Raw genomic sequence first — 25,855 nt, forward strand, 5'->3', positions numbered from 1 at the left:
GGCGGGCTGTCATCACTCACCATAATAAAAGTTATCATCATAAGTATACGGTATGTGTAACCAAGACACATACCGTATACTTATGATGATAAATTTTATTATGGTGAGTGATGACAGCCCGCCCCCTCACTAATGTTTTTAATTATTACACCTGCACTGCAATTAACTAAATATGGTTTTTATAGTATATACATGCACTGATTTTTACCATCTGTACTATAATGAATATTTGCACTTTACTTTTTAACACTATATATGATTGGTTTTTATTTTGTTACTATGTTGTATATGAATTTTGAGAATCTTTTTGTAATCATGTAATGATTGTAATTGAAAAACACTTGATTGTTCACCTGATATATTGTCACTCTGATACCCACCATGTTATGCTTGAGAAAGGCAGTGTGATACTGCCGAAACGTTATATCTTCATATGGGATATTAAATCGCACTTTGATTTGAACACTACTTGGTGTGCTGCCTAATATCTATTCTGGATATTGGCTAAACAGTCTGCGACTGGGACTGTTGATTTTGGCTTGCACCCATCTACTGTGGGACTACTCCAGTGTGCTGTCATCGCATTTCCTTCTATCTATCTCTCTCTCTCTATATATATATATATATATCTATATGTGTATATCTATATATAATAATTCTTTTTTTTAAATGTGTGTGTGTGGTGTTTTCACTGTGTGAATTCAGCCCAAGGCTAGGTTCACACAGCAGGATCTACAGCGAGTTGCCTGCAGTAGGTTTGAGCCGCAGCAGATTATATTGAAGTCAAACCTGCAGGAGGAAACTTGCTGTAGATCCCTCACTTGTGACTGTACCGTAAAGGCGATCACCTATAATTGGAAATAGTGCATATGTTCCTATGATACAATTTTCTGTGTAAACTAATGGCTTTTCGGTACAACTTTGCTTTGGAGCCACTTTTATAACTAAAACACATTAACGGCTTTATTATGATGCAGGCGCTTTGCTAGTGAACTGTAAGTATTATTTGTCAAGTGTGCTGGGTGTAAATGTCTTATCTATGTAAACAGTCCCCATTTCTTGCAAACCAGAAAATTAGCTTTTTAAGAAATCTATTGTCATAGCACTGGTAGAATGAAGAGAAAACCTGAAGGGAGAGTTCAGCAAAAGCTTCCCACATTCCACCCTCCGATACTTTAAACACTAAACCTTTTTTATTCTGTGTTTTTTGGTCTTAAATTAAAAGTAAAACATTTATTTCCTATTAGAGCAGTGAAATAGCAGACTGCAGCGTACTCTCTTGCCCAGACCAGCTCTTTTCTGCCATAATGCCTATGTTTACTGGTCTACCTATCGCCTCAAATTTACTGGTTGACTACAATGGATTCAGAAGTCACCGGGAGAGCAGAAAGAGAAAGCATATCATTAGGGTAAATAACACAGGTACTAGGGTGGAACAGAATGATGGTGCTAGTCTAAGCAAGTAAGTATGCTGTAGTTTATTTTACATAGATCTTATCTCCCATCTGATTCCCAGCTGCTGTTTAAAGGGGTACTCCGGTCCTAAGACATCTGATCCCCTATCTGCTAGGGACCCCCGCAATCTCTTAGGCAGCAGCCACCTGTGTGAGAAGCACGACAGCGCTGGAGGCTCGGTCTGAAGCCTCATGACTATGGGGTCGGAGTATTGTGAGCTTCAGACTCTGAGCCTCAAGCACTGGCGTGCAGCTCACACAGGAAAGGCCTATTCAGCAAATTTTGGGGGTAGGCATTTCCTGAGATTAGCAGGGACCCATACAAGGGAATAGGGGAGGTAAGTAATGCTTTTGGTGTTTTTATTAAGCTGACCCTTTTAAAAAAATAAATAAAATAAATCCCACTTGACAACCTCAGTAATTCTCCAATTGTTTTACTTTTTGTTTTTCAAGGACACATCAGTTGACACTACAGAGTCCATGTTAACACAAATAGTAATAAATATTTGTCACTTACATCTGAAATGTTCATATGTATACATAGCCTTCATTGCATATATTCAAGATACTTAACGATTTCTCCTTATACTGTAACAAAAGCAAGGTGCCATATTGCTTTACTTTTTAAAACCACATTCATTCTGTCCATTAATATTCATGAAGTGAACAGCTAAATAAAACCCATCATGCTATGAATACTTTGGGAGGTGGAGAGCTTCTTTATTAAGGTCAATGCAGTGCCAAGTAACTTTGGCTGCATATTTGTATTATGACAAATGCTTTCACACTGAAGATCACTGACGTATTATATAATACAATGTGGAAAGTACCGTAGTTCTTATTAAATCACGCAAAGCTTTCATATTACATAGCTTTTAAGATATAAAGAATACTGGCGATCTGTCTGTGCAATACTTGATTCACTTTCAGTAAGATAGAAAAATACAAGTGGTAGAAAACATACAATGGAAGTTAAGTATGTAGGGAAATGTTCAGAACAATACGTTACAGAATCTCAACTACCCAACATGTTCCCAGTTATAGAAATTGAAGAAAACTGGAATTAAATATATAAATGAGGACCAATTTGCAAAATAAGGGACCAAATGTTCCATGTGGTTTCTGCCTTCAGCTGTATTGAGCGTTTTCTTTGTAAATACCAAGTGCTGGTTCTTTCAAAATCTCCATTGACTGTCCAGTGATGGAACAGGCTTACACTGATTCAAGAAACAAATGACTACAAAACTATCCAATGCGTGGACTGTCTACTTGCAAAGACTATTTCTTCACTGTACACTTAGTTAATGCCGCCTTGTAGTAAACTATGTTTCCTTTAGTGAGTTAATGCGGGCACAAATCTTAAGGGCTGGTCCCAACTTAATATTCATGGTGCTCATCAGATGATCTTCCTTCAATAAAAGAAGAGCCTGTCCGTCAATTTCCTGTGTCCTGAATTCATCTGCAATCTCATGGCAGCCTGTAGATATATAAGTGGAAGCTATGTTTTACAGTAAGACAGTCAAGAAATACATTTACAGTAAAACCTTAAATGGGCACTGTCATACAAAAACTTCTTATATGTTGTATGTACATCTTGGCAAAAAATGTACCTTTTTAATATACAGTAACCCCCCGACATGCGATGGCCCCGAAATATGATAAAATCGACATACGATGGCCTCTCAGAGGCCATCGCATGTCGATGTCAGCATCAACATACGATGCGTTTATATGTCGGGGCCATCGCATTAACTGCTATCCGACAGCGCAAAATGCTTAAGCTGCTGTCGGATAGCAGTTTAAGCATCCCTGGCAGGTTCGCTTACCTATTCCCGCTGCTCCGGGTCCACTTCGCGATCCTCCGGTGTCTTGTGCCTCTTCTCCAGGGTCCGGGCCTCGCTTTCCGGCGTCGTTATTACGTCACTACGCACGCCGCGCCGGCGCAGCAGCGTAGTAACGTCACCAGAAAGCGAGGCCCGGACCCTGCAGAAGATGCGGAAGAAGCCGGAGGATCGCGAAGAAGACACCGGAGCAGCGGGACAGCATCTGGAGCCCCTGGGACAGCATCGGGAGCGGTGAGGACCCGGTCCGGAGCGGCGGGGACAGGTGAGTACAGCTTCCTATACTTTACATTGCACGGATCCCTCAACATACGATGGATTCGACAAACGATGGGTCGTTTGGAACGAATTACCATCGTATGTTGAGGGACCACTGTACTTCATAAGAAAATTTTATTTCCTTTTTATAGATATCATAGCTTATAAAATCATGGCTTTGTCTAAGCTAAAGCACAGGCTTGGGCAATATCTATGGGCTAGCACTCCCCTGTGCTCTCTCCTCTCTCATAGGAGAGAGCACAGAGGAGTCCTGTCAGACAGGAGAGAGCACAGAGGAGTCCTATCAGACAGGAGAGAGCACAGAGGAGTACTATCAGACAGGAGAGAGCACAGAGGAGTGTTATCAGACAGTAGAGAGCACAGAGGAGTGCTATCAGACAGGAGAGAGCACAGAGGAGTCCTATCAGACAGGAGAGAGCACAGAGGAGTCCTATCAGACAGGAGAGAGCACAGAGGAGTCCTATCAGACAGGAGAGAGCACAGAGGAGTCCTATCAGACGGGGAGAACACAGAGGAGTCCTATCAGACGGGAAGAGCACAGAGGAGTGCTATCAGACGGGGAGAGCACAGCGGCGTCCTATCAGACAGGACTCCCCTGTGCGCTCTCCTGTCTGATAGGACTCCTCTTTGCTCTCTCCTGTCTGATAGGACTCCTCTTTGCTCTCTCCTGTCTGATAGGACTCCCCTGTGCGCTCTCCTGTCTGATAGGACTCCTCTTTGCTCTCTCCTATCAGACAGGAGAGGGCACAGGGGATCTGTGCTCTCTCCTGTCTTATAGCACTCCTCTGTGCTCTCTCCTGTCTGATAGGACTCCTCTGTGCTCTCTTCTGCCTGATAGTACTCCTCTATGCTCTCCCCTGTCTGATAGGACTCCTCTGTGCTCTCTCCTTTCTGATAGCACTCCTCTGTGCTCTCTCCTGTCTGGTAGCATATTCCTAAAATGTGTAAACCCCTTATCGTTGGGATTACTACAGAAAAAAATTATATAAAAATAACCTTTATCTTGGTGACTTAACTCCTACCTGACCCATGGCATACATGTACGTCATGGGTCGATGGGTGGACATGAAGCGGGCTTGTGGGGCCAGTCCATGTCACAACTGGGAGATGCCCGCTGCTTTCAGCAGCTGACACCTGCCAGTAATTATGGACGTCGGAGATAACTCCGATGTATGTGATTTAACTTGTTAAATACCGTGATCTATGCAGATCACAGCATTAAAACATTAAATGTCATTATTCCCTGTTGTCTAGTGGCCCCATAGACCGCCAACACCACCACCAAAAAAACATAATTAAAAGTGATCAAAAAGCCAGAACTACACAAAAGTGGTACCATTAAAAACTACAGCTCATGGTGCAAAAAACAAACCTTAACAACTCCGTTGGTGGAAAAATAAAAATAATGAACAAACTTTTTTTTTTTTCATGATTAAAGTATTTTTTTTTTTTAACCCCTTGGGGACGGAGCCCATTATGACCCTAAGGACGGGAGCATTTTTTGCAAATCTGACCACTGTCACTTTAAGCATTAATAACTCTGGAATGCTTTTACTTATAAATTTGATTCCGAGACTGTTTTTTCGTGACATATTCTACTTTATGTTAGTGGTAAATTTTTGGCTATACTTGCATCCTTTCTTGGTGAAAAATGCAAAAATTTCATGAAAAATTTGAAAATTTTGCATTTTTCTAACTTTGAAGCTCTCTGCTTATAAGGAATATGGATATTCCAAATAAATTATATATTGATTCACATATACAATATGTCTACTTTATGTTTGCATCATAAAATTGATGAGTTTTTACTTTTGGAAAACATCAGAGGACTTCAAAATATAGCAGCAATTTTCAAATTTTTCGCAAAAATTTTTCAGGGACCAGTTCAGGTTTGAAGTGGATTTGAAGGGTCTTCTGGTTAGAAATACCCGATAAATGACCCCATTATAAAAACTGCACCCCTCAAAGTATTCAAAATGACATTCAGTAAGTGTGTTAACCCTTTAGGTGTTTCACAGGAATAGCAGCAAAGTGAAGGAGAAAATTCAAAATCTTCATTTTTTACACTGGCATGTTCTTGTAGACCCAGTTTTTGAATTTTTACAAGGGGTAAAAGGAAAAAAATCCTCTCAAAATTTGTAACCCAATTTCTCTCGAGTAAGGAAATACCTCATATGTGTATGTCAAGTGTTCGGCGGGTGCACTAGAGGGCTCAGAAGCAAAGGAGCAACAATGGGATTTAGGAGAGTGAGTTTTTCTGAAATGGTTTTTGGGGGGCATGTCCCATTTAGGAAGCCCCTATGGTGCCAGGACAGCAAAAAACCCCACATCGCACACTATTATGGAAACGACACCCCTCAAGGAACGTAACAAGGGGTACGGTGAGCCTTAACACCCCACAGGTGTTTGACAACTTTTTATTAAAGTCGGATGTGTAAATGAAAAAAAAATATTTTTCCACTAAAATGCTGGTTTTTCCCCAAATTTTACTTTTTTACAAAGGGTAATAGGAGAAAATGCCCCCCAAAATTTGTAACCCCATTTCTTCTGAGTATGGAAATACCCCATGTTTGGACGTCAAGTGCACTGCGAGCGAACTACAATGCTCAGAAGAGAAGGAGCGCTATTGAGCTTTTAGAGAGATTTGTTTGGAATGGAAGTCGGGGGCCATGTGCATTTACAAAGCCCCCCGTGGTGCCAGAACAGTGGACCCCCCCACATGTGACCCCATTTTGGAAACTACACCCCTCACGGAATGTAATAAGGGGTACAGTGAGCATTTACACCCCACTGGCGTTTGACAGTGGGCTGTGCAAACAAAAAAATTACATTTTTCATTTTCACGTACCACTGTTCCAAAAATCTGTCAGACCCCTGTGGGGCGTAAATGCTCACTGTACCCCTTATTACATTCCGTGAGGGGTGTAGTTTCCAAAATGGGGTCATATGTGGGTATTTATTTTTTAGCATTTATGTTAGAACCGCTGTAAAATCAGCCACCCCTGTGCAAATCACCAATTTCGGCCTCAAATGTACATGTTGCGCTCTCACTCCTGAGCCTTGTTGTGCACCCACAGAGTATTTTACGCCCACATATGGGGTATTTCTGTACTTAGGAGAAATTGCGTTACAAATTTTGGGGGTGTAGACCCCAACTTTTCCTTTTCATAAGGGGTAAAAGGAGAAAAAGCCCCCCAAAATTTGTAGTGCAATTTCTCCCGAGTACGGAGATACCCCATATGTGTCCCTAAACTGTTTCCTTGAAATACGACAGGGCTCCAAAGTGAGAGAGCACCATGCGCATTTGAGGACTAAATTAGGGATTGCATAGGGGTGGACATAGGGGTATTCTCCGCCAGTGATTCCCAAACAGGGTGCCTCCAGCTGTTGCTAAACTCACAGCATGCCTGAACAATCAGTGGCTGTCCGGAAATGCTGGGAGTTGTTGTTTTGCAACAGCTGGAGGCTCCGTTTTGGAAACACTGCTGTACAATACGTTTTTCAATTTTATTGGGGGGGACAGTGTAATGGGGTGTATATGTAGTGTTTTACCCTTTATTAGGTGTTAGTGTAGTGTTTTTAGGGTACAGTCACACTGGCGGGTTACGGTGAGTTTCCCACTAGGAATTTGCGCTGCAGCTCATACTTGAAGCAGGAAACTTGCTGTAAACCCGCCCGTGTGAATGTACCCTGTACGTTCACATGGGGGGGGGGGGGGGGCAAACCTCCAGCTGTTTCAAAACTACAACTCCCAGCATGCACGGTCTGTCAGTACATGCTGGGAGTTGTAGTTTTGAAACAGCTGGAGGCACACTGGTTGGAAAACCTTCAGTTAGGTTCTGTTACCTATCTCAGTATTTTCCAACCAGTGAGCCTCCAGCTGTTGCAAAACTACAACTCCCAGCATGCACGGTCTGTCAGTACATGCTGGGAGTTGTAGTTTTGCAACAGCTGGAGGCACACTGGTTGGAAAATACTGAGTTGGGTTCTGTTACCTAACTCAGTATTTTCCAACCAGTGAGCCTCCAGCTGTTGCAAAACTACAATTCCCAGCATGTCTGATCACAGAAGGGCATGCTGGGAGATGTAGTTATGCAACAGCTGGAGGTACGCAACTACAACTCCCAGCATGCCGAGACAGCTGTTTTCTGTGTGGGCATGCTGGAATTTGTAGTTTTGCAACATCTGGAGTGCTACAATTTAGAGACCACTGAACAGTGATCTCCAAACTGTGGACCTCCAGATGTTGCAAAACTACAACTTCCAGCATGCCCAGACAGCAAACAGCTGTGTGGGCATGCTAGGAGTTGTAGTTTTGCAACATCTAGAGGGCAGTATAGAGATCACTGTGCAGTGGTCTCTAAACTGCAGACCTCCAGCTGTTGCAAAACTACAAATTCCAGCATGCCCACACAGCAAACAGCTGTCTGGGCATGCTGGGAGTTGTAGTTTTGCAACATCTGGAGGGCTACAGTCTAGAGACCACTATAGTGGTCTCAGACTGTAGCCCTCTAGATGTTGCTAGGCAACTACTCACCGGCTTCCGTCGCATCTGGGAGCCGTCCTCTTTTGTCGCACGCCGCCGCAGATCTCCGTCGCCGACCGCCGATCCCCGTCGCTCCGCTGCCTCCGGAGGGGTAAGTGGACTCCGGCGCCGCTCCTCTTCGTTTTCCCCGCTCTGCCCCGCCTATTGTGGGAGGGCAGGACGGGGAAAACGAAAGTAAACCCCTCCGCCCCAGATCTGCTATTGGTGGTCGCGTCTAGACCACCAATAGCAGAGATAGGAGGAGTGGCAACTCTGCCACCTCACTCCTATCGCTTTAGGGGGATCGTGGGTGTCTTAGACACCCGCGATCCCCCTTCTATTCCGGGTCACCATAGACCCGTAATGACCCGGAATCGGCGCAAATCGCAAGTGTGAATTCACTTGCGATTTGCGCCGATCGCCGACATGGGGGGGGTCTAATGACCACCCTGGGCATTTGCACGGGGTGCCTGCTGATAGATATCAGCAGTCACCCCGGCCCGGTCCCCGCCTGTTGGGCCGAAATTCCCACGGGCGTATGGATACGCCCTTCGTCCTTAAGTACCAGGACGCAAGGGCGTATGCATACGCCCTTCGTCCCCAACAGGTTAACCATAAATATTACTTAAGTTTGGTATCACTGGAATTGTACTGAGCCATAGAATAAAGATGGCATGTCAGTTTAACTGTATTTTCAACTCCGAAAAAAATGTTGCTTAATTTTTTGTCTATTTTTCTAAATATTTCATATGACAACATTGAATAAACTACATACTTATACAGACTGTGCACTCAATACTTTACTGTGTAGTACTGTACAGTGTCTAATGTAACAAAATAACAAAACAGAGAGCTATTAATGGTTAAACTATGGCAACAAAAGGGGGTGCACCTCTAAGTGGAACTGCCCAAATTGGGCCCAAAGTGTCAATATTTTTGTGGCCACCTTTATTTTCCTGCACTGCCTTAAAGAGTACATGTCACCAAATAAAACGTTTAATGTAATGTTCCTTGTGTAATTTGCAGACACTTTCCCATTCACTTGCTTTTAAAATTAACAACATAAATATGTTTAAAATGTAATATAAAAAACGGCCACTAGGTGGCTCTGTTCCCTGCCACAATTAATACAGTGAGTTCGTTCTCCTCCCGGCCTGGAAGGAGTCTGAACTCAGGAAGTGTTTCTCTGCACGGAGTTCGATTGTCAGCTGCACAGAAAGTGAAAGCTCCACAGATTCTCACAGAATACCACACAGACTGAAAGCTGAAGGAGAACCTCACTGACAACACAGACAAACATGCACAGAGCCTGAGGTCTTCTATTCATCACAATGCTGCAACCATGTGAGGGCAGAAGTTGTCCCCCAGCAGGCTTCAGTAATGTCATGCCTGCTGGGAAATTGCACTATGCGAGCAAAAAGAAAGGTGAAATAGTTTTGAGGAGTAGTCAGGGAAGATAGCCTGAGGTAGATGAGAACAGTTTATTTGGTGACAGGTACTTTTTACGCCTCTTGGACATGGATTTCACCATAACTTCACAGGTTGCCACTGGAGTCCTCTTCCACTCCTCCATGATGACATCACAGAACTGGTGGGTGTAAGAGACCTTGCCCTTCCCCACCTTCCATTTGAGGATGCCCCACAGATACTCAATAGAGTTAAGGTTTGGAGACATGCTTGGCCTTTTACCCTCAGCTAATCTAGCAAGGCAGTGGTAGTCTTGGAGGTGTGTTGGGGTTCATTATCATGATGGAATACTGCCCTGTGGCCCAGTCTCTGAAAGGAGGGGATCATTCATGGTTACCTTAATGAACTGTAGCTCTCCAGTGCCAGCAGCACTCATGCAGACTTGGCCATGACACTCCCACCACGGTTGACTGTAGGACACACACACACTTGTCTTTGTACTCCTCACCTGGTTGCCGCCACACACACTTGACACCATTTGAACCAAATAGGTTTATCTTTGTCTCATCGGACCACAGGACATGATTTCAGTAATCCATGTCTGCTTGACTTCAGCAAACTGTTTGGGGGCATTCTTGTGCATCATCTTTACAAGAGGCTGTGAGCAGCGTTTGGTCTGTGCACAGACAAGCTGATCCCACCACCCCTTCAACCTTTGCAGCAATTCTGGCAGCAGACAAACCTCTATTTTCTAAAGACAACCTCTGGATATAACACTGAGCATGTGCACCCAACTTCTTTGGTCGACCAGGGTGAGGCCTATGCTGAGTGGAACCTGTCCTGTGAAACTGCTGTATGGTCTTGGCCACTGTGCTGAAGCTTAGTTTCAAGGTCTTGTCAATCTTCTTCTAGTCTAGGCAGCTTTATGTAGAGCACAATTTGTTTTATTTTTTTTAGATCATCAGAGAGCTGTTTGCACTGAGATGCCACATTGCTCTACCAGTGACCAATATTAGAGAGAGTGATAACACCATATTTAAGACACCTGCTCCCCATTTACACCTGAGACCCTGTAACACTAATGAGTTACATGATGCCGGGGAGGGAGAATGGCTAATTGGGCCCAATTTGGACATTTTCACTTAAAGGTGTACTTACTTTTGTTGCCAAGGTTTACAATGGCTGTGTGTTGAGTTATTTTGAGAGGACACAACATTAAACACTGTTAAAGAGCCTGTGCACTCACTACTTTGTACATTGTAACAGAGTGTAATTTCTTCAGTGTTAGAAAGAAAGGGAAGGAAAAAAAAAAGCGGACCAGAACCTTGTGTATTACCTTAGATAAATGGGGCAAATAGGTGTCGGAGACCCATGTGTCTTATAGGTGGCCGCTCACCTAAGCAAAAAGTAAAAGTATATCGCTCCGTGCAAGGGGTACTCACTGATGTCCAAGGAGCAGCTGAGCCGGAGGTCACAGGAAACAAGTAGCCACTTGTCTTGAAGGAATCACCATAGAAAGGATAAAAAAGGACCTGTAGAATCCAGGCACTGCTAACATGGTCATCAGATAGTGAAGAAAGTTCAGAAGAAACCTTAGGTTCTTTATAAACATGATAGTTTATTTGTACAACATAGGTAAAAGACAGATGACGCATTTAGAGGGGAGGTCCCCCCTCTTCCTCAGATCAGGTATACAGACAGAGTAAACAGGAAGCATAATTAAAGATGCAAATAGGGTCAAAACCACAAAAGGGAGCGTGGCCCAGATGTTGAATGCAACCTGCACAGATACAAGCATAATCATACAAAACACACAATCAAACATCAATCATAACATAAGTATACATATATAACCATTGTAGCTTTAAATTGGTAAAAATCACAAAGAGTAACACTGTCAGTGCAGATGAGCAAACTTACAGTGATTCGATTTGTCACGAACTTCTCGGCTCGGCAGTTGATGACTTATCCTGCATAAATTAGTTCAGCTTTCAGGTGCTCCAGTGGGCTGGAAAAGGTGGATACAGTCAGAGAGAGCCTTATAGGACTGTATCCACCTTTTCCAGCCCACCGGAGCACCTGAAAGCTGAACTCATTTATGCAGGATAAGTCATCAACTGCCGAGCCGAGAAGTTCGTGACAAATCGAATCACTGTAAGTTCACTCATCTCCAGCTGTCAGCATAGACCCGGAGATGTCTGCTGTGTTGAGCAGTGGTTTGCTTGCTTGTGCGCCGGCGCCTCAGTCACTAAGGACGGGTTGCTGTGAGGGCCGGTCATGTGACTGCTAGGTGTCCAATCACGACGCGGGGAGAGTCAAACTCTGTGCCGTGTAGAGTACACAGAGCTCCATTTGACAGCGATCTGCCTGAGCTGTCCTAACCCCTTAGGACTCAGCCCATTTGGGCCCTAAGACACAGACAATTTTATTTTTACGTTTTAGTTTTTTCCTCCGCGCCTTCAAAAAATCATAACTCTCTTATATTTTCATCCACAGACTAGCATGAGGGCTTTTTTTTTGTGCAACCAGTTGTCCGTTGTAATGCCATCCCTCACTTTACCATGAAATGTATGGCGCAACCCAAAAAAATACTATTTGTGTGGGGAAAATAAAAAGAAAACCGCAATTTTGCTAATTTTGGAAGGTTTTGTTTTCACACCGTACAATTTACGGTAAAAATTACATGTGTTCTTTATTCTTTGGGTCAATACGATTAACCCCTTAAGGACCCGGGGTTTTTCCGTTTTTGCATTTTCGTTTTTTCCTCCTTACCTTTAAAAAAATCATAACTCTTTCAATTTTGCACCTAAAAATCCATATGATTGCTTATTTTTTGGGCCACTAATTCTACTTTGTAATTACATAAGTCATTTTACCAAAAAATCTACGGCGAAACGGAAAAAAAATCATTGTGAGACAAAATTGAAAAAAAAACGCCATTTTGTAAATTTTGGGGGCTTCCGTTTCTACGCAGTACATTTTTCGGTACAAATGACACCTTCACTTTATTCTGTAGGTCCATACGATTAAAATGATACCCTACTTATGTAGTTTGATATTGTCGTACTTCTGGAAAAAATCATAACTACATGCAGGAAAATGTATACGTTTAACCCCTTAAGGACACAGGGCGTATCCATACGCCCCAGTTTCCAAGTCCTTAAGGACACAGGGCGTATGGATACGCCCTGCACATTTCCGGCCCTAGCCGCTAGCTGGAGCGGAGCCGGATGCCTGCTGAAATTGTTCAGGAGGCATCCCGGCATATCGCCCAGGGGGGTCATTATGTCCCCCCATGTCGGCGATTGCCGCAGATCGCTGGACAATTCAGTCCAGCAATCTGCGGCGGATTCCGGGTCAATCGGGTCTCCAGTGACCCGATGACCCAGAATTACTGGCTGATCGGGGCCGTCAGAGACGGCCCCGAACAGCCATTGCCAGCAGGGGTGAGGTGGCACTGGTGCCACCTCACGAATGCCCTGATTCGTCGGGCGGTTTCCCGGCCGACCAATCAGGGCGCCTGCTGCGGGTGTCACTCCCGCAACCCGCTCCGCCCCTCTTCCGGAGGATGTGAGCGGGTGCGGGCAGAAGACCCCGGGTGCTGGGGACTCCGATTACCGGCATCCCTGTTGGGATCGGGGCCCCAGGAGCGACGGCGGCGGCGGGACTGACATGTGCGGCGGCATCGTGGAGCAGCAGAAGGAGGTGAGTGACAGCCTCCTGCTGTTGCTTAGCAACAGCTCCCAGCATGCAAAAAGGACATGCTGGGAGCTGTAGTTATGCAACAGCAGGAGGCAGACCACCACAACTCCCAGCATGCCCTTATGGGCATGCTGGGACTTGTAGTTTTGCAACAGCTGGAGGCACATTTTTCTATGGAAAAGTGTACCTTCAGCTGTTGTATAACTACAACTCCCAGCTTGCACAATCAGCTAAAGTGCATGCTGGGAGTTGTAGTGGTGCATCTGGTGGTTGCATAACTACAACTCCCAGCATGCCCGTTGGCTGTCGGTGACTGCTGAGAGTTGTAGTTTTGCAACAGCTGAAGGCACACTGAGTTAAGTAGCAAACCAGTGTGTCTCCAGCTGTTGCATGACTACAATCCCCAGCCAAAGTAGTATGCCTCCGGCTGTTGCATAACTACAAGACCCAGCATGCCCTTCCGCTGTCCGTACATGCTGGGGGTTGTAGCTTTTGCAACAGCTGAAGGCACACTGGTTGCAAAACACTGAGTTTGTTACCAAACTCGGTGTTTCACAACCAGTGTGCCTCCAGCTGTTGCAAAACTACAACTCCCAGCATGCACTGATAGACCGTACATGCTGGGAGTTGTAGTTTTGCAACAGCTGGATGCCCCCCCCCCCCAATGTGAACGTACAGGGTACATACACTCACATGGGCGGAGGATTACAGTAAGTATCCGGCTGCAAGTTTGAGCTGTGGCAAATTTTCTGCCGCAGCTCAAACTGCCAGCGAGAAACTACTGTGAACCCCCGCCCGTGCGACTGTACCCTAAAAAACACTACACTACACTACACTAACACACAATAAAATAAAAAATAAAAAACACTACATATGCACTTACCCCTACACAGCCCCCCTCCCCTCCCCAATAAAAATTGAAAAACGTCTGGTACGTCACTGTTTCCAAAACGGAGCCTCCAGCGGTTGCAAAACTACAACTCCCAGCATGCACTGATAGACCGTACATGCTGGGAGTTGTAGTTTTGCAACAGCTGGATGCCCCCCCCCCCCCAATGTGAACGTACAGGGTACACTCACATGGGCGAAGGTTTACAGTAAGTATCCGGCTGCAAGTTTGAGCTGCGGCAAATTTTCTGCCGCAGCTCAAGCTGCCAGCGAGAAACTACTGTGAACCCCCGCCCATGTGACTGTACCCTAAAAACACTACACTAACAAAAAATAAAATAAAAAGTAAAAAACACTACATATACACATACCCCTACACAGCCCCTCTCCCCTCCCCAATAAAAATGAAAAACGTCTGGTACGCCACTGTTTCCAGAACGGAGCCTCCAGCTGTTGCAAAACAACTACTCCCAGTATTGCCAGATAGCCACTGACTGTCTAGGCATGCTGGGAGTTTTACAACAGCTGGAAGCACCCTGTTTGGGAATCACTGGCTTAGAATACCCCTATGTCCACCCCTATGCAAGTCCCTAATTTAGGCCTCAAATGCGCATGGCGCTCTCACTTTGGAGCCCTGTCGTATTTCAAGGCAACAGTTTAGGGCCACATATGGGGTATCGCCGTACTCGGGAGAAATTGTGTTACAAATTTTGGGGGGTATTTTCTGCTATTACCCTTTTTAAAAATGTAAAATTTTTGGGAAAACAAGCATTTTAGGTAAAAAATTTTTTTTTTTTTTACATATACAAAAGTCATGAAACACCTGTGGGGTATAACGGTTCACTTAACTCCTAGTTACGTTCCCCGAGGGGTCTAGTTTCCAAAATGGTATGCCATGTGGTTTTTTTTTGCTGTCCTGGCACCATAGGGGCTTCCTAAATGCGGCATGCCCCCAGAGCAAAATTTGCTTTCAAAAAGCCAAATGTGACTCCTTCTCTTCTGAGACCTGTAGTGCACCAGCAGAGCACTTTTCACCCCCATATGGGGTGTTTTCTGAATCGGGAGAAATTGGGCTTCAAATTTTGGGGGGTATTTTCTGCTATTACCCTTTTTAAAAATGTAAAAATTTTGGGAAACCAAGCATTTTAGGTAAAAAATTTTTTTTTTTCACATATGCAAAAGTTGTGAAACACCTGTAGGGTATTAAGGTTCACATTACCCCTTGTTACGTTCCCCAAGGGGTCTAGTTTCCGAAATGGTATGCCATGTGTTTTTTTTTTTGCTGTTCTGGCACCATAGGGGCTCCTAAATGCAGCATGCCCCCAGAGCAAAATTTGCTTTCAAAAAGCCAAATGTGACTCCTTCTTTTCTGAGACCTGTAGTGCGCCAGCAGAGCACTTTTCACCCCCATATGGGGTGTGTTCTGAATCGGGAGAAATTGGGTTTCAAATTTTGGGGGGTATTTTCTGCTATTACCCTTTTTAAAAATGTAAAATTTTTGGGAAACCAAGCATTTTAGATAATTTTTTTTTATTTTTTTTACATATGCAAAAGTCGTGAATCACCTGTGGGGTATTAAGGTTCACTTTACCCCTTGTTACGTTCCCTGAGGGGTCTAGTTTCCAAAATGGTATGCCATGTGTTTTTTTTTTGCTGTCCTGGCACCATAGGGGCTTCCTAAAGGTGACATGCCCCCCAAAAACCATTTGTTGCTCCTTCCCTTCTGAGCCCTCTACTGCGCCCACTGAACAATTAACATAGACATATGAGGTATGTCCTTACTCAAGAGAAATTGGGTTTCAAATACAAGTAAAAATTTTCTCCTTTTTACCCCTTGCAAAAAGTGGGATGGGATAGTTGGTACCCACCCAGGGGTTAACACAAACAAAGCGCCCCGGAAGAAGCCTCCCTGAGTGGCGAAACATCGGGCAGTGGCGTCCTGCACTTGGTCTGCATTGTTTGGTAATGTTATTTCACACTATGTGATCACTGTTTACTAACTTTGTTTGTGTTAACCCCTGGGTGGGTACCAACTATCCCATTTCCCTCACTATTGGTTTACCTTGGTGATCAAGGTTGTATATTCGGGGACTATATTTGTGATTCCCTTCCAAGTGCTGGACTCCATTTCTTCGGTTTTCCCTGTCAGTTTTTCCTTGCTTTTAAGGCTATTTTCTTGTCTGTGACTGTTTTTAATGATTTATATTGAAATAAACTTTTTCTATCTTTGATTCATTATACGCTGGTCCTCCGTGTATTCATACTATGTTTTGCGTATGTTCTGTGACTTCCAAAGGGTCCCTTTTTTGGTTTAAGAACATGCGAGTGTAAAAAATGAAGATTTTGAATTTTCTCCTTCACTTTGCTGCTATTCCTGTGAAACACCTAAAGGGTTAATACACTTATTGAATGTCATTTTGAATACTTTGGGGGGTGTAGTTTTTACAATGGGGTCTTTATGGGGTATTTCTAATATGAAGACCCTTCAAATTCACTTCAAAACTGAACTGGTCCCTGAAAAATAGTGAGTTTGAAAATTTTGTGAAAAATTTCAAAATTGCTGCTGAACTTTGAAGCCCTCTGGTGTCTTCCAAAAGTAAAAACTCATAAATTTTATGATGCAAACATAAAGTAGACATATTGTATATGTGAACCCAAAAAAAATGTATTTTGAATATCCATTATCCTTACAAGCAGAGAGCTTCAAAGTTAGAAAAATGCTAAATTTTCATTTTTTTCATCAAATTTGGGGATTTTTCACCAAGAAAGGATGCAAGTTATCATAAAATTTTACCACTAAGTTAAAGTAGAATATGTCACGAAAAAACAATCTCGGAATCAGAATGATAACTAAAAGCATTCCACAGTTATTAATGTTTAAAGTGACAGTGGTCAGATTTGCAAAAAATGCTCTGGTCCTTAAGGTGTAAAATGGCCTGGTCCTTAAGGGGGTTAAAATTGTCATCTTCTGACCCCTATAACTTTTCTATTTTTCCCGTGTATGGGGCGGTATGAGGGCTTATTTTTTGCACCGTGATCTGAAATTTTTAGAGGTACCATTTTTGCATTCATAGGACATATTGATCAAAAAGACACTATTTTGGACTTTGGAATTTTTTTGCGCGTACGCCATTGACCGTGCGATTTAATTAACAATATATTTTAAAGGGAAAAGGGGGGTGATTCAAACTTTTATTAGGGAAGGGGTTAAATGATCTTCATTCACTTTTTTTTATACGGACCTATAACACTGCACACACTGATCTTTTACATTGATCAGTGGTTTCTCATGAGTGGTTTCTGCCGTTTGACTGCTCATGCCTGGATCTCAGGCACTGAGCAGACATTCGGCGATCGGACACCAGGAGGCAAGGTAAGGGGACCCTCCTGCTGTGTCACAGCTGTTCGGGATGCCGTGATTTCCCGAACAGTCCCCTGAGCTAACTGGCAACAATTTACTTTCACTTTAGATGCAGCGTTCAGTGCCGCGCGCTATTAGCCACGGGTCCCGCGTTATAGAACGGGAGCAGACTCATGACGTACCGGTACGTCGTGGGTCCTGTAGGGGTCAACATTATATTTTAATAGTTTGGATATTTACGCAAGCTGCGATACAAAATATGTATATAAAATGTATTTTTATTTTTTTTACACTTTTTGGGGGTGAAATAGAGAAAATGGGACAATTTATGTTTTTATTAAGGGTGGGGTTTTTTCAAATTTTTTTCACTTTTATTTTTTTTAAACTTTTTTTTTACACTTTAACCCCTTAAGGACCCAGCCATTTTACACCTTAGGACCCGGCCATTTTTTGCACATCTGACCACTGTCACTTTAAACATTAATAACTCTAGAATGCTTTTAGTTATCATTCTGATTCCGAGAATGTTTTTTCGTGACATATTCTACTTTAAGATAGTCATAACATTTTGTGGTATCTTGCATCTTTTCTTGGTGAAAAATCCCAAAATTTTATGAAAAATTAGAAAATTTTGCATTTTTCTAACTTTGAAGCTCTCTGCTTGTAAGGAAAATGGATATTCAAAATAAAAAAAATTTTTATTCACATATACAATATGTCTACTTTATGTTTGCATCATAAAATGTATGTGTTTTTACTTTTGGAAGACACCAGAGGGCTTCAAAGTTCAGCAGCAATTTTCCAATTTTTCACAAACTTTCCAAACTCACAATTTTTCAGGGACCAGTTCAGGTTTGAAGTGGATTTGAAGGGTCTTCATATTAGAAATACCCCACAAATGACCCCATTATAAAAACTGCACCCCGCAAAGTATTCAAAATGACATTCAGTCAGCGCTTTAACCCTTTAGGTGTTTCACAGGAATAGCAGCAAAGCGAAGGAGAAAATTCCCAATTTCCATTTTTTACACTCGCATGTTCTTGTAGACCCAATTTTTTTATTTTTACAAGGGGTAAAAGGAGAAAATGTATACTTATATTTGTAGCCCAATTTCTCTCGAATAAGCACATACCTCATATGTCTATGTAAAGTGTTCGGTGGGAGCAGGAGAGGGCTCAGAAGCGAAGGAGCGACAAGGGGATTTTGGAGAGTAGGTTTTTCTGAAATGGTTTTTTGGGGGCATGTTGCATTTAGGAAGCCCCTATGGTGCAAGAACAGCAAAAAAAAACCACATGGCATACCATTTTGGAAACTAGACCCCTTGAGGTATGTAACAAGGAATAAAGTGAGCCTTAATACCCCATAGGTGTTTCACGACTTTTGCATATGTAAAAAAATAAAAATAAAATTTCACAAAAATGTTTGTTTCCCCCAAAATTTCACATTTTTGCAAGGGTTAATAGCAGAAAATACCCCCCAAAATTTGTAACCCCATCTCTTCTGAGTATGAAGGTACCCCATAAGTTGACCTGAAGTGTACTACGGGCGAACTACAATGCTCAGAAGAGAAGGAGTCATATTTGGCTTTTTGAGAGCAAAAATGTTTCCCAACCAGTGTGCCTCCAGTTGTTGCAAAACCACAACTCCCAAACATTCTCAGGCATGCTGGAAGTAGTAGTTCAGCAACATCTTTAGAGCCAGATGTTGCCAAACTACAACTCCTAGCATGCTTGGAGTTGTAGTTTTGCAACATCTGGAGGACTACAGTTTGCAGACCACTAATACAGTGGTTTCCAATCTGTGCCCTTCCAGATGTTGCAAAACTACAACTCCCAGTATGCCAAAACTGTCCAGGCATGCTGGGAGTTGTAGTTCTGCAACATCTGAAGGGCCAGATGTTACAGAACTACAACTCCCAGCATGCCTGGACAGTAAGGGCATGCTGAGGATGTGTAGTTTTGCAACATCTGGAAGGGCACAGTGGTCCCAAAACTGTGGACCTTCAGAAGTTGCAAAACTTCAACTCCCAGCATGTCCAGACGCCAAGGGCTGTCTGGGCATGCTGGGAGTTATAGTATACAGGGTCCCAATACAGCAATGCATGTCGCTTTACGGCGACATGCATTGCAGTAAAGGGCCCGACCGCGTCCCCATACGTCCTGGGTCCTTAAGAGGTTAATAGTCCCCAGAGGGGACTATTTATAACAATCATTCGATTGCTAATACTGTTCAGTGCTAGCACTGATCAGTGTAATCGGTGATCTTCTGCTCTGGTCTGCTCGATCTCAGACCAGAGCAGAAAACCAGTGGAAGGCAGCGGAGGCAGGTGAGGGGACCTCCGTCTGCTATCAGCAGCCGGAAACTGCTGCGCATGACCCGAGCATCGCTCCGATGCTCACGGTTATGTATAGGACGTAAATGTATGTCCTGGTGCGTTAAGTACCAGCTCACCAGGACGTACATTTACGTCCTGCATAGTTAAGGGGTTAATATTATATGCAAAGTAAGGGGGGAGTAAAAGGACATGCACAATGCACTGGGGAAATATTAGGACAGTAGCAGGTTAAGAGCGGATGGATAATACAGGGGTAGAAGGCATGATGTGTGATTCAGATGGTATAGATACAGGAACAAGGAGGTATAAACGGTGGATATAAAGTGTCACTGCAGAGTACATAATAAATATATAAATAGATGCATAAAAGTAGGTGTAAAGTGACACTGCAGAATAAATAAATTAATAAATACATATAGCATAGTATGCAAATATAAATAGATATAAAAATATAAATATTAGAAATAAACTAGAACTCTCTAGACCAATAGAGGGATAAAAATGTATATATAATATAATGGAATGGTAAGATAGGAACAGATCACCTTAATAACATCCAAGGAATGGATAGAAAATAAAATAAATTAATATAATATGACAAGGTGATAAACACCGGGATGGTGTTATTATAACAACAGACTGGGAACTAAGTAAGCTGCGCACCAGAGGAGAGAAAAAAACAGTCAAAAATGACATTCAATCATTTGATTGAGCCCTATTGGTACCAGCATTTGAAGTCTATAAATCCAGTAATTTTCTCTTTTATGGGGTGTGTTGAATCTCTGCGGATTGTCTTTAGGTATCATTTCTATAGGAATGAGAGTTATGCACCCAACATACTGTTTATGGTACTGTGTAAGGTGCCTAGATACACTATGGAGTAAAAAAGCATCTAGTTGTACGTCCCACATATTGAAGCCGCATGGGCACTCAAGCATGTATATAATGTACTGGGAGGAGCAATTCAGAAAAGACTTGATATTAAACATTTCACCTGTGTTTCTGGAGCAGAATTGTTCACAGTTGTTCTTCATATTCACACAACATTTACATCTTAGAAGACCACGTATAACCAAACCGGTAGTGGATAAAAATGTGGTGACACCCGTCTTGGAGGACCTTAGCCTACTAGGGGCAATAATATTGCCTAGAGTTCTCCCTCTACTGTGGGTTTTGGGGGGAGAACTTTGCGCAAATGAGGATCTCTTAAAAGTACAGCCTAATGTTTACGTAGAATGTCCTTGATCTGCCTGTTCTTCCTGGTGTAGGTGGTGATGAAGTTTAAAGACCAGTCACCAATGTAAGAATCCTCAACAGGTTTATTCTTTCTCAGGCAGCCAGATTGGGATAGTTTATTGGCTCTCTCAAAGGCAGATTCAACCAGGGTGTTTGGATAATTTTTAGCTTTAAACCTGGCTTTTAGGATTTTACTTTGTTCGCTAAAATCCTTGGTTGTGGTGCAGTTTAGCTGTACATGCTTAAATTGCTCAAAGGGTATATTCGTTAACCATTTTTTTGTAGTGGGCACTGGAAAAGTCCAAGTAACTGTTACTGTCCACTTTTTTAAAATATGTCTTAGTATTGAGAGAGCCACTATCATCATAAAAAACAACAACGTCTAAAAACTCTGCGTAGTTGGTAAAAACAGATTGAATTTTTAGCCTTTTTAAAGGAGAACTCCAGAATATAAAAATTGTCCCCCATACTGCCCGCAGTAAAAAAAAATTAAGATGTACATACCTTCCTCCGCTCCCCCAGGGCCTCCGGTAATCGGCTCCGGCCTCCGCCGCGATCCTCTTCCTGGTTGCACTCAGCCAATCACCGGCCGCAGTGAAGTCCCGACTTGACCGGCGATAGGCTGAGTGGTAGTGTGACGTTTTCGGCCCTGGCAGCAGGTGCCGGTGTAGTGAAGAATTGTGTGTCTTGAAGCGTTCTCACACTGCCGCTCAGCCTATCGCCGGCCGAGTCGGACTTCGCTGCGGCTGGTGATTGGCTGAGCGCAGTATGATTCATCCGACCACCGGCAACCAGGAAGAGGATCACGGCGGGGACCGGAGACGGCTACCGGAGGGCCTAGGGGGGCGGAGGAAGGTATGTACATCTTTATTTTTTACTGCTGGCAGTATGGGGAACAATTTTTATATTCTGGAGTTCTCCTTTAATGATAATTCCTTTGGTTTACATTTTACTCATTTAAAAGATCCTGGGGTCCATTCCAAATAAAAAATATATCATCAATAAAACATTTGTAAAATAGACAGTTCTGAAATAAAACATGGGGATAAATAAAACGTTCTTCAAAAAGACCAACAAAGAGGTTGGCAAAACTGGGTGCTACTTTCAAACCCATTGTGGTCCCGGTATGCTGTGAATAGATTATGTGTTTTGTATGAATATGCCTTGTATCTGTGCAGGTTGTATTCAACATCTGTGCCTGCCCCCATCTGTGCCACGCCCCCTTTTGAGGTTTTGACGCCATTTGCACCTTTAAATATGCTTCCTGTTTACTGTCTGTATACCTGATCTGAGGAAAAGGGGGACCTCCCCTCGAAATGCGTCATCTGTCTTTTACCTATGTTGTACCAATAAACAATCGTGTTTATAAAGAACCTAAGGTTTCTTCTGAACTTTTTCTACTTTGGCCATGTTAGCAGCGACTGGATACTACAGGTCCTTTTTATCCTTTCTATGGTGATTTCTTCAGTGTTGTCACATGAAAAGATAGAATAAAATGTTTACAAAAATGTGTGGAGTTGACTCATTAACCCCTTAAGGACCAGGCCCATTTTGGCCTTAAGGACCAGACCAATTTTATTTTTTCATTTTCGTTTTTTCCTCCTCGCCTTCTAAAAATCATAACTCTTTTATTTTTCCATCCACAGACCCATATGAGGGCTTGTTTTTTGCGTCACCAATTGTAAATTGTAATTACATCGCTTAATTTACCAAAAAATGTACGGCGCAACCAAATAAATATTATTTATGTGGGAAAACTGAAATGAAAAGAGCAATTTAGCAAATTTTGGAAGGTTTTGTGTTCACGCTGTACACTTCCGGTAAAAATGACATGTTTTCTTTATTCTTTGGGTCAATACAATTAAAATGATATCCATGTTTTATGCTTTTTTATAATTGTACCGCTTATTAAAATGTGACAAAAAAGCAGCAATTTTGGACTTTGCTTGGGATAATTAACAATATATTTTAATAGTTTAATTCTAATTTTTTTTAACGCTTTTTGGGGGGTAAAATGGGAAAAACTGACGTTTTACTTTTTTATTGGAGGAGGGGATTTTTCACATTTTATTTACTTTTTTATTTTAAATTTTTTTACTTTTACCCATAGGGGACTATTTATAGCAATCATCTGATTGCTAATACTGTTCAGTGCTATGCATAGGACATAGCACTGATCAGTGTTATCGGTGATCTTCTGCTCTGGACTGCTCGATCTCAGACCAGAGCAGAAGACCCCAGGAGACAGCCAGAGACAGGTGAGGGGACCTCCGTCCACCATGCTGGATGAACGGATCCCCGCGGCAGCACTGCGGTCGATCCGATCATCCAAAGTACCGCACTGCCGCAGATGCCGTGATCTGTATTGATGACGGCATCTGTGGGGTTAATGGCGGACATCGGGGCAAAATTGCGGCGTCCCAAACAGCTGGTGCACACAAGGAGGGCCCCTACCTGCCTCCTGTGTGTCTGATTGCCAAATGACTGCTCAGTGCTTGAGATCCAGGCATGAGCAGTCAAGCGGCAGAATCATTAATCAATGTTATCTTATGGGATAACAATGATCAATGTAAAAGATCAGTGTGTGCAGTGTGGAGGTTTTAATATTGCAAAAAAAAAAAAGTTAAGAAAGATCATTTAATCCCTTCCCTAATAAAAGTTTGAATAACCCCCCTTTTCCCATTAAAAAAAAAAAAAGTGTAAAGAAAAATATGTGGTATCGCCGCGTGCGGAAATGTCCGAATTATAAAAAATATTTAGTTAATTAACCCATTAAGGACGTAGGATGTACCTGTACGCCCTACGCCCGGTGTTTAAAATGGGTCACGCCGTGACCCCGCATCACACCGGGTTGGTCCCGGCTGCTAATCATAGCCAGGACCCTGGGCTAAAAGCGTGCGGCATCGATCGTTGTGCCGCGCGCTGTTAACCCTTCAGACGCGGCGATCAAAGTTGACCGCCGCGTCTGAAAGCAAAAGTAAACGCTTCCCGGCAGCTCAGTTGGGCTGATCGGGACATTGCGATAAAATCGCGATGTTACGATCAGCTGGGACACAGGCGGAGGTCTCCTTACCTGTCTCCGTGCCGTCCGATCGACGATTGATTGCTCCTAGCTTGAGCTACAGGCTTGAGCAATCAAGCCCCTATCTCACTGATCCGTGCAAAGCTATGGCTTTGCAGGTATCAGCATAGGAGGTCAGTGTGTGCAGTGTTATAGGTCCCTATGGGAGCTATAACACTGCAAAAAAAAAGTGGAAATAAAAAAGTTAACAAAGGTCATTTAACCCCTTCCCTAAAAAAAAGTTTGAATCACCCCCCTTTTCCCATAAAAAAAAAAAAAGAAAAAAAAAACTGTGTAAATAAAAATAAACATATGTGGTATCGCAGCGTGTGGAAATGTCCGAACTATAAAAATATATTGTTAATTAAATCTCACGGTCAATAGCGTGCGTGCAAAAAAATTCCAAAGTACAAAATAGTGAATTTTTGGTCCCTTTTTTATATCATGAAAAAATGAATAAAAAGTGATCAAAAAGTCCAATCAATAGAAAAATGGTACCGATAGAAACTTCAGAACACGGCGCAAAAAAATAGCCCTCATACTGGCCTGTACGCAGAAAAATAAAAAGTTATAGGGGTTAGAAGATGAGAATTTTTAACATATAAATTTTCCTGCATGTAGTTATGATTTTTTTCCGAAGTATGACAAAATCCAACCTATATAAGTAGGGTATCATTTTAACCGTATGGACCTACAAAATAAAAATAAGGTGTTATTTTTACCAAAAAGTGAACTCAATAGAAACAGAAGCCCCCAAAAGTTACAAAATAAAAATTTTTCTTCAATTTTGTCGCACATTGTATTTTTTTTCCGTTTTGCCGTAGATTTTTGGGTGAAATGACTGATGTCATTGCAAAGTAGAATTGGCGGCGCAAGAAATAAGCCATCATATGGAATTTTATGTGCAAAATTGAAAGCGTTATGATTTTTAGAAGGTGATGAGGAAAAAATGAAAATGCAAAAACGGAAAAACCCTGCGTCCTTAAGGGGTTAAACCGCATGGTCAATGGCGTACATGCAAAAAAATTACAAAGTCCAAAATAGCGTATTTTTGGTCACTTTTTATATATCATGAAAGTTATGATGTAGTTATGATTTTTTCCAGAAGTACAACAAAATCAAACCTATATAAGTAGGGTATCCTTTTAATCGTATGGACCTACAGAATAAAGAGAAGGTGTCATCACTTATTTTATAACAAAATCTGCGTTGAAACTATAAAAAAAAAAAAAAGAAAAGAGATTTTGTAAATTTTGGGGGCTCCTGTTTCTACGCAGTGCACTTTTCGGTAAAAATGACACCTTATCTTTATTCTGTAGGTCCATACGGTTACAAGGATACCCAATTTTATTTTATTATACTACTTTAAAAAAATTGTAACTACATGCACCAAAATTAGTATGTTTAAAATTGTCCTATTCTGACCCCTATAACTTTTTTATTTTTCCGCATATGAGGCTATATGAGGGCTAATGTTTTGCGTCGTGGCCTGTAGTTTTTATTGGTACTATTTCAATTTTGATGGGACTTTTTGATTGCTTTTTATTAATTTTTTTATGGTATATGAAGTGACCAAAAACTAACAATTATTTAAATTTAATTACCGTATATACTCGAGTATAAGCCGACCCGAGTATAAGCCGAGACCCCTAATTTCAACCCAAAATCCCAGGAAAAGTTATTGACTCGAGTATAAGCCTAGGGTGGGAAATACCTCATCCCCCCCTGTCATCATCCAGACCCGTCATTAACATCCTCATCATCCC

General features: G+C 42.4%; 1 protein-coding gene across 10 annotated transcripts in view; it reads right to left on the reverse strand.

Annotated features, from left to right (window-relative positions):
* Positions 1 to 1,871: 1,871 nt before the first annotated feature.
* The window catches only part of PHC3 (polyhomeotic homolog 3), a 99,803-nt gene continuing 75,819 nt past the window's right edge, over positions 1,872 to 25,855 (reverse strand). For all 10 annotated transcript variants that reach the window (XM_056565161.1, XM_056565159.1, XM_056565160.1 and 7 more), the window contains exon 15: positions 1,872 to 2,931. In XM_056565161.1, the coding sequence (XP_056421136.1) occupies positions 2,777 to 2,931 (155 nt within the window). In that variant the 3' untranslated portion in view covers positions 1,872 to 2,776. The remainder of the gene's footprint in view (positions 2,932 to 25,855) is intronic.

The sequence above is a fragment of the Hyla sarda genome, chromosome 3 (genome assembly GCF_029499605.1).
Source record: "Hyla sarda isolate aHylSar1 chromosome 3, aHylSar1.hap1, whole genome shotgun sequence".
Lineage (NCBI taxonomy): Eukaryota > Metazoa > Chordata > Amphibia > Anura > Hylidae > Hyla > Hyla sarda.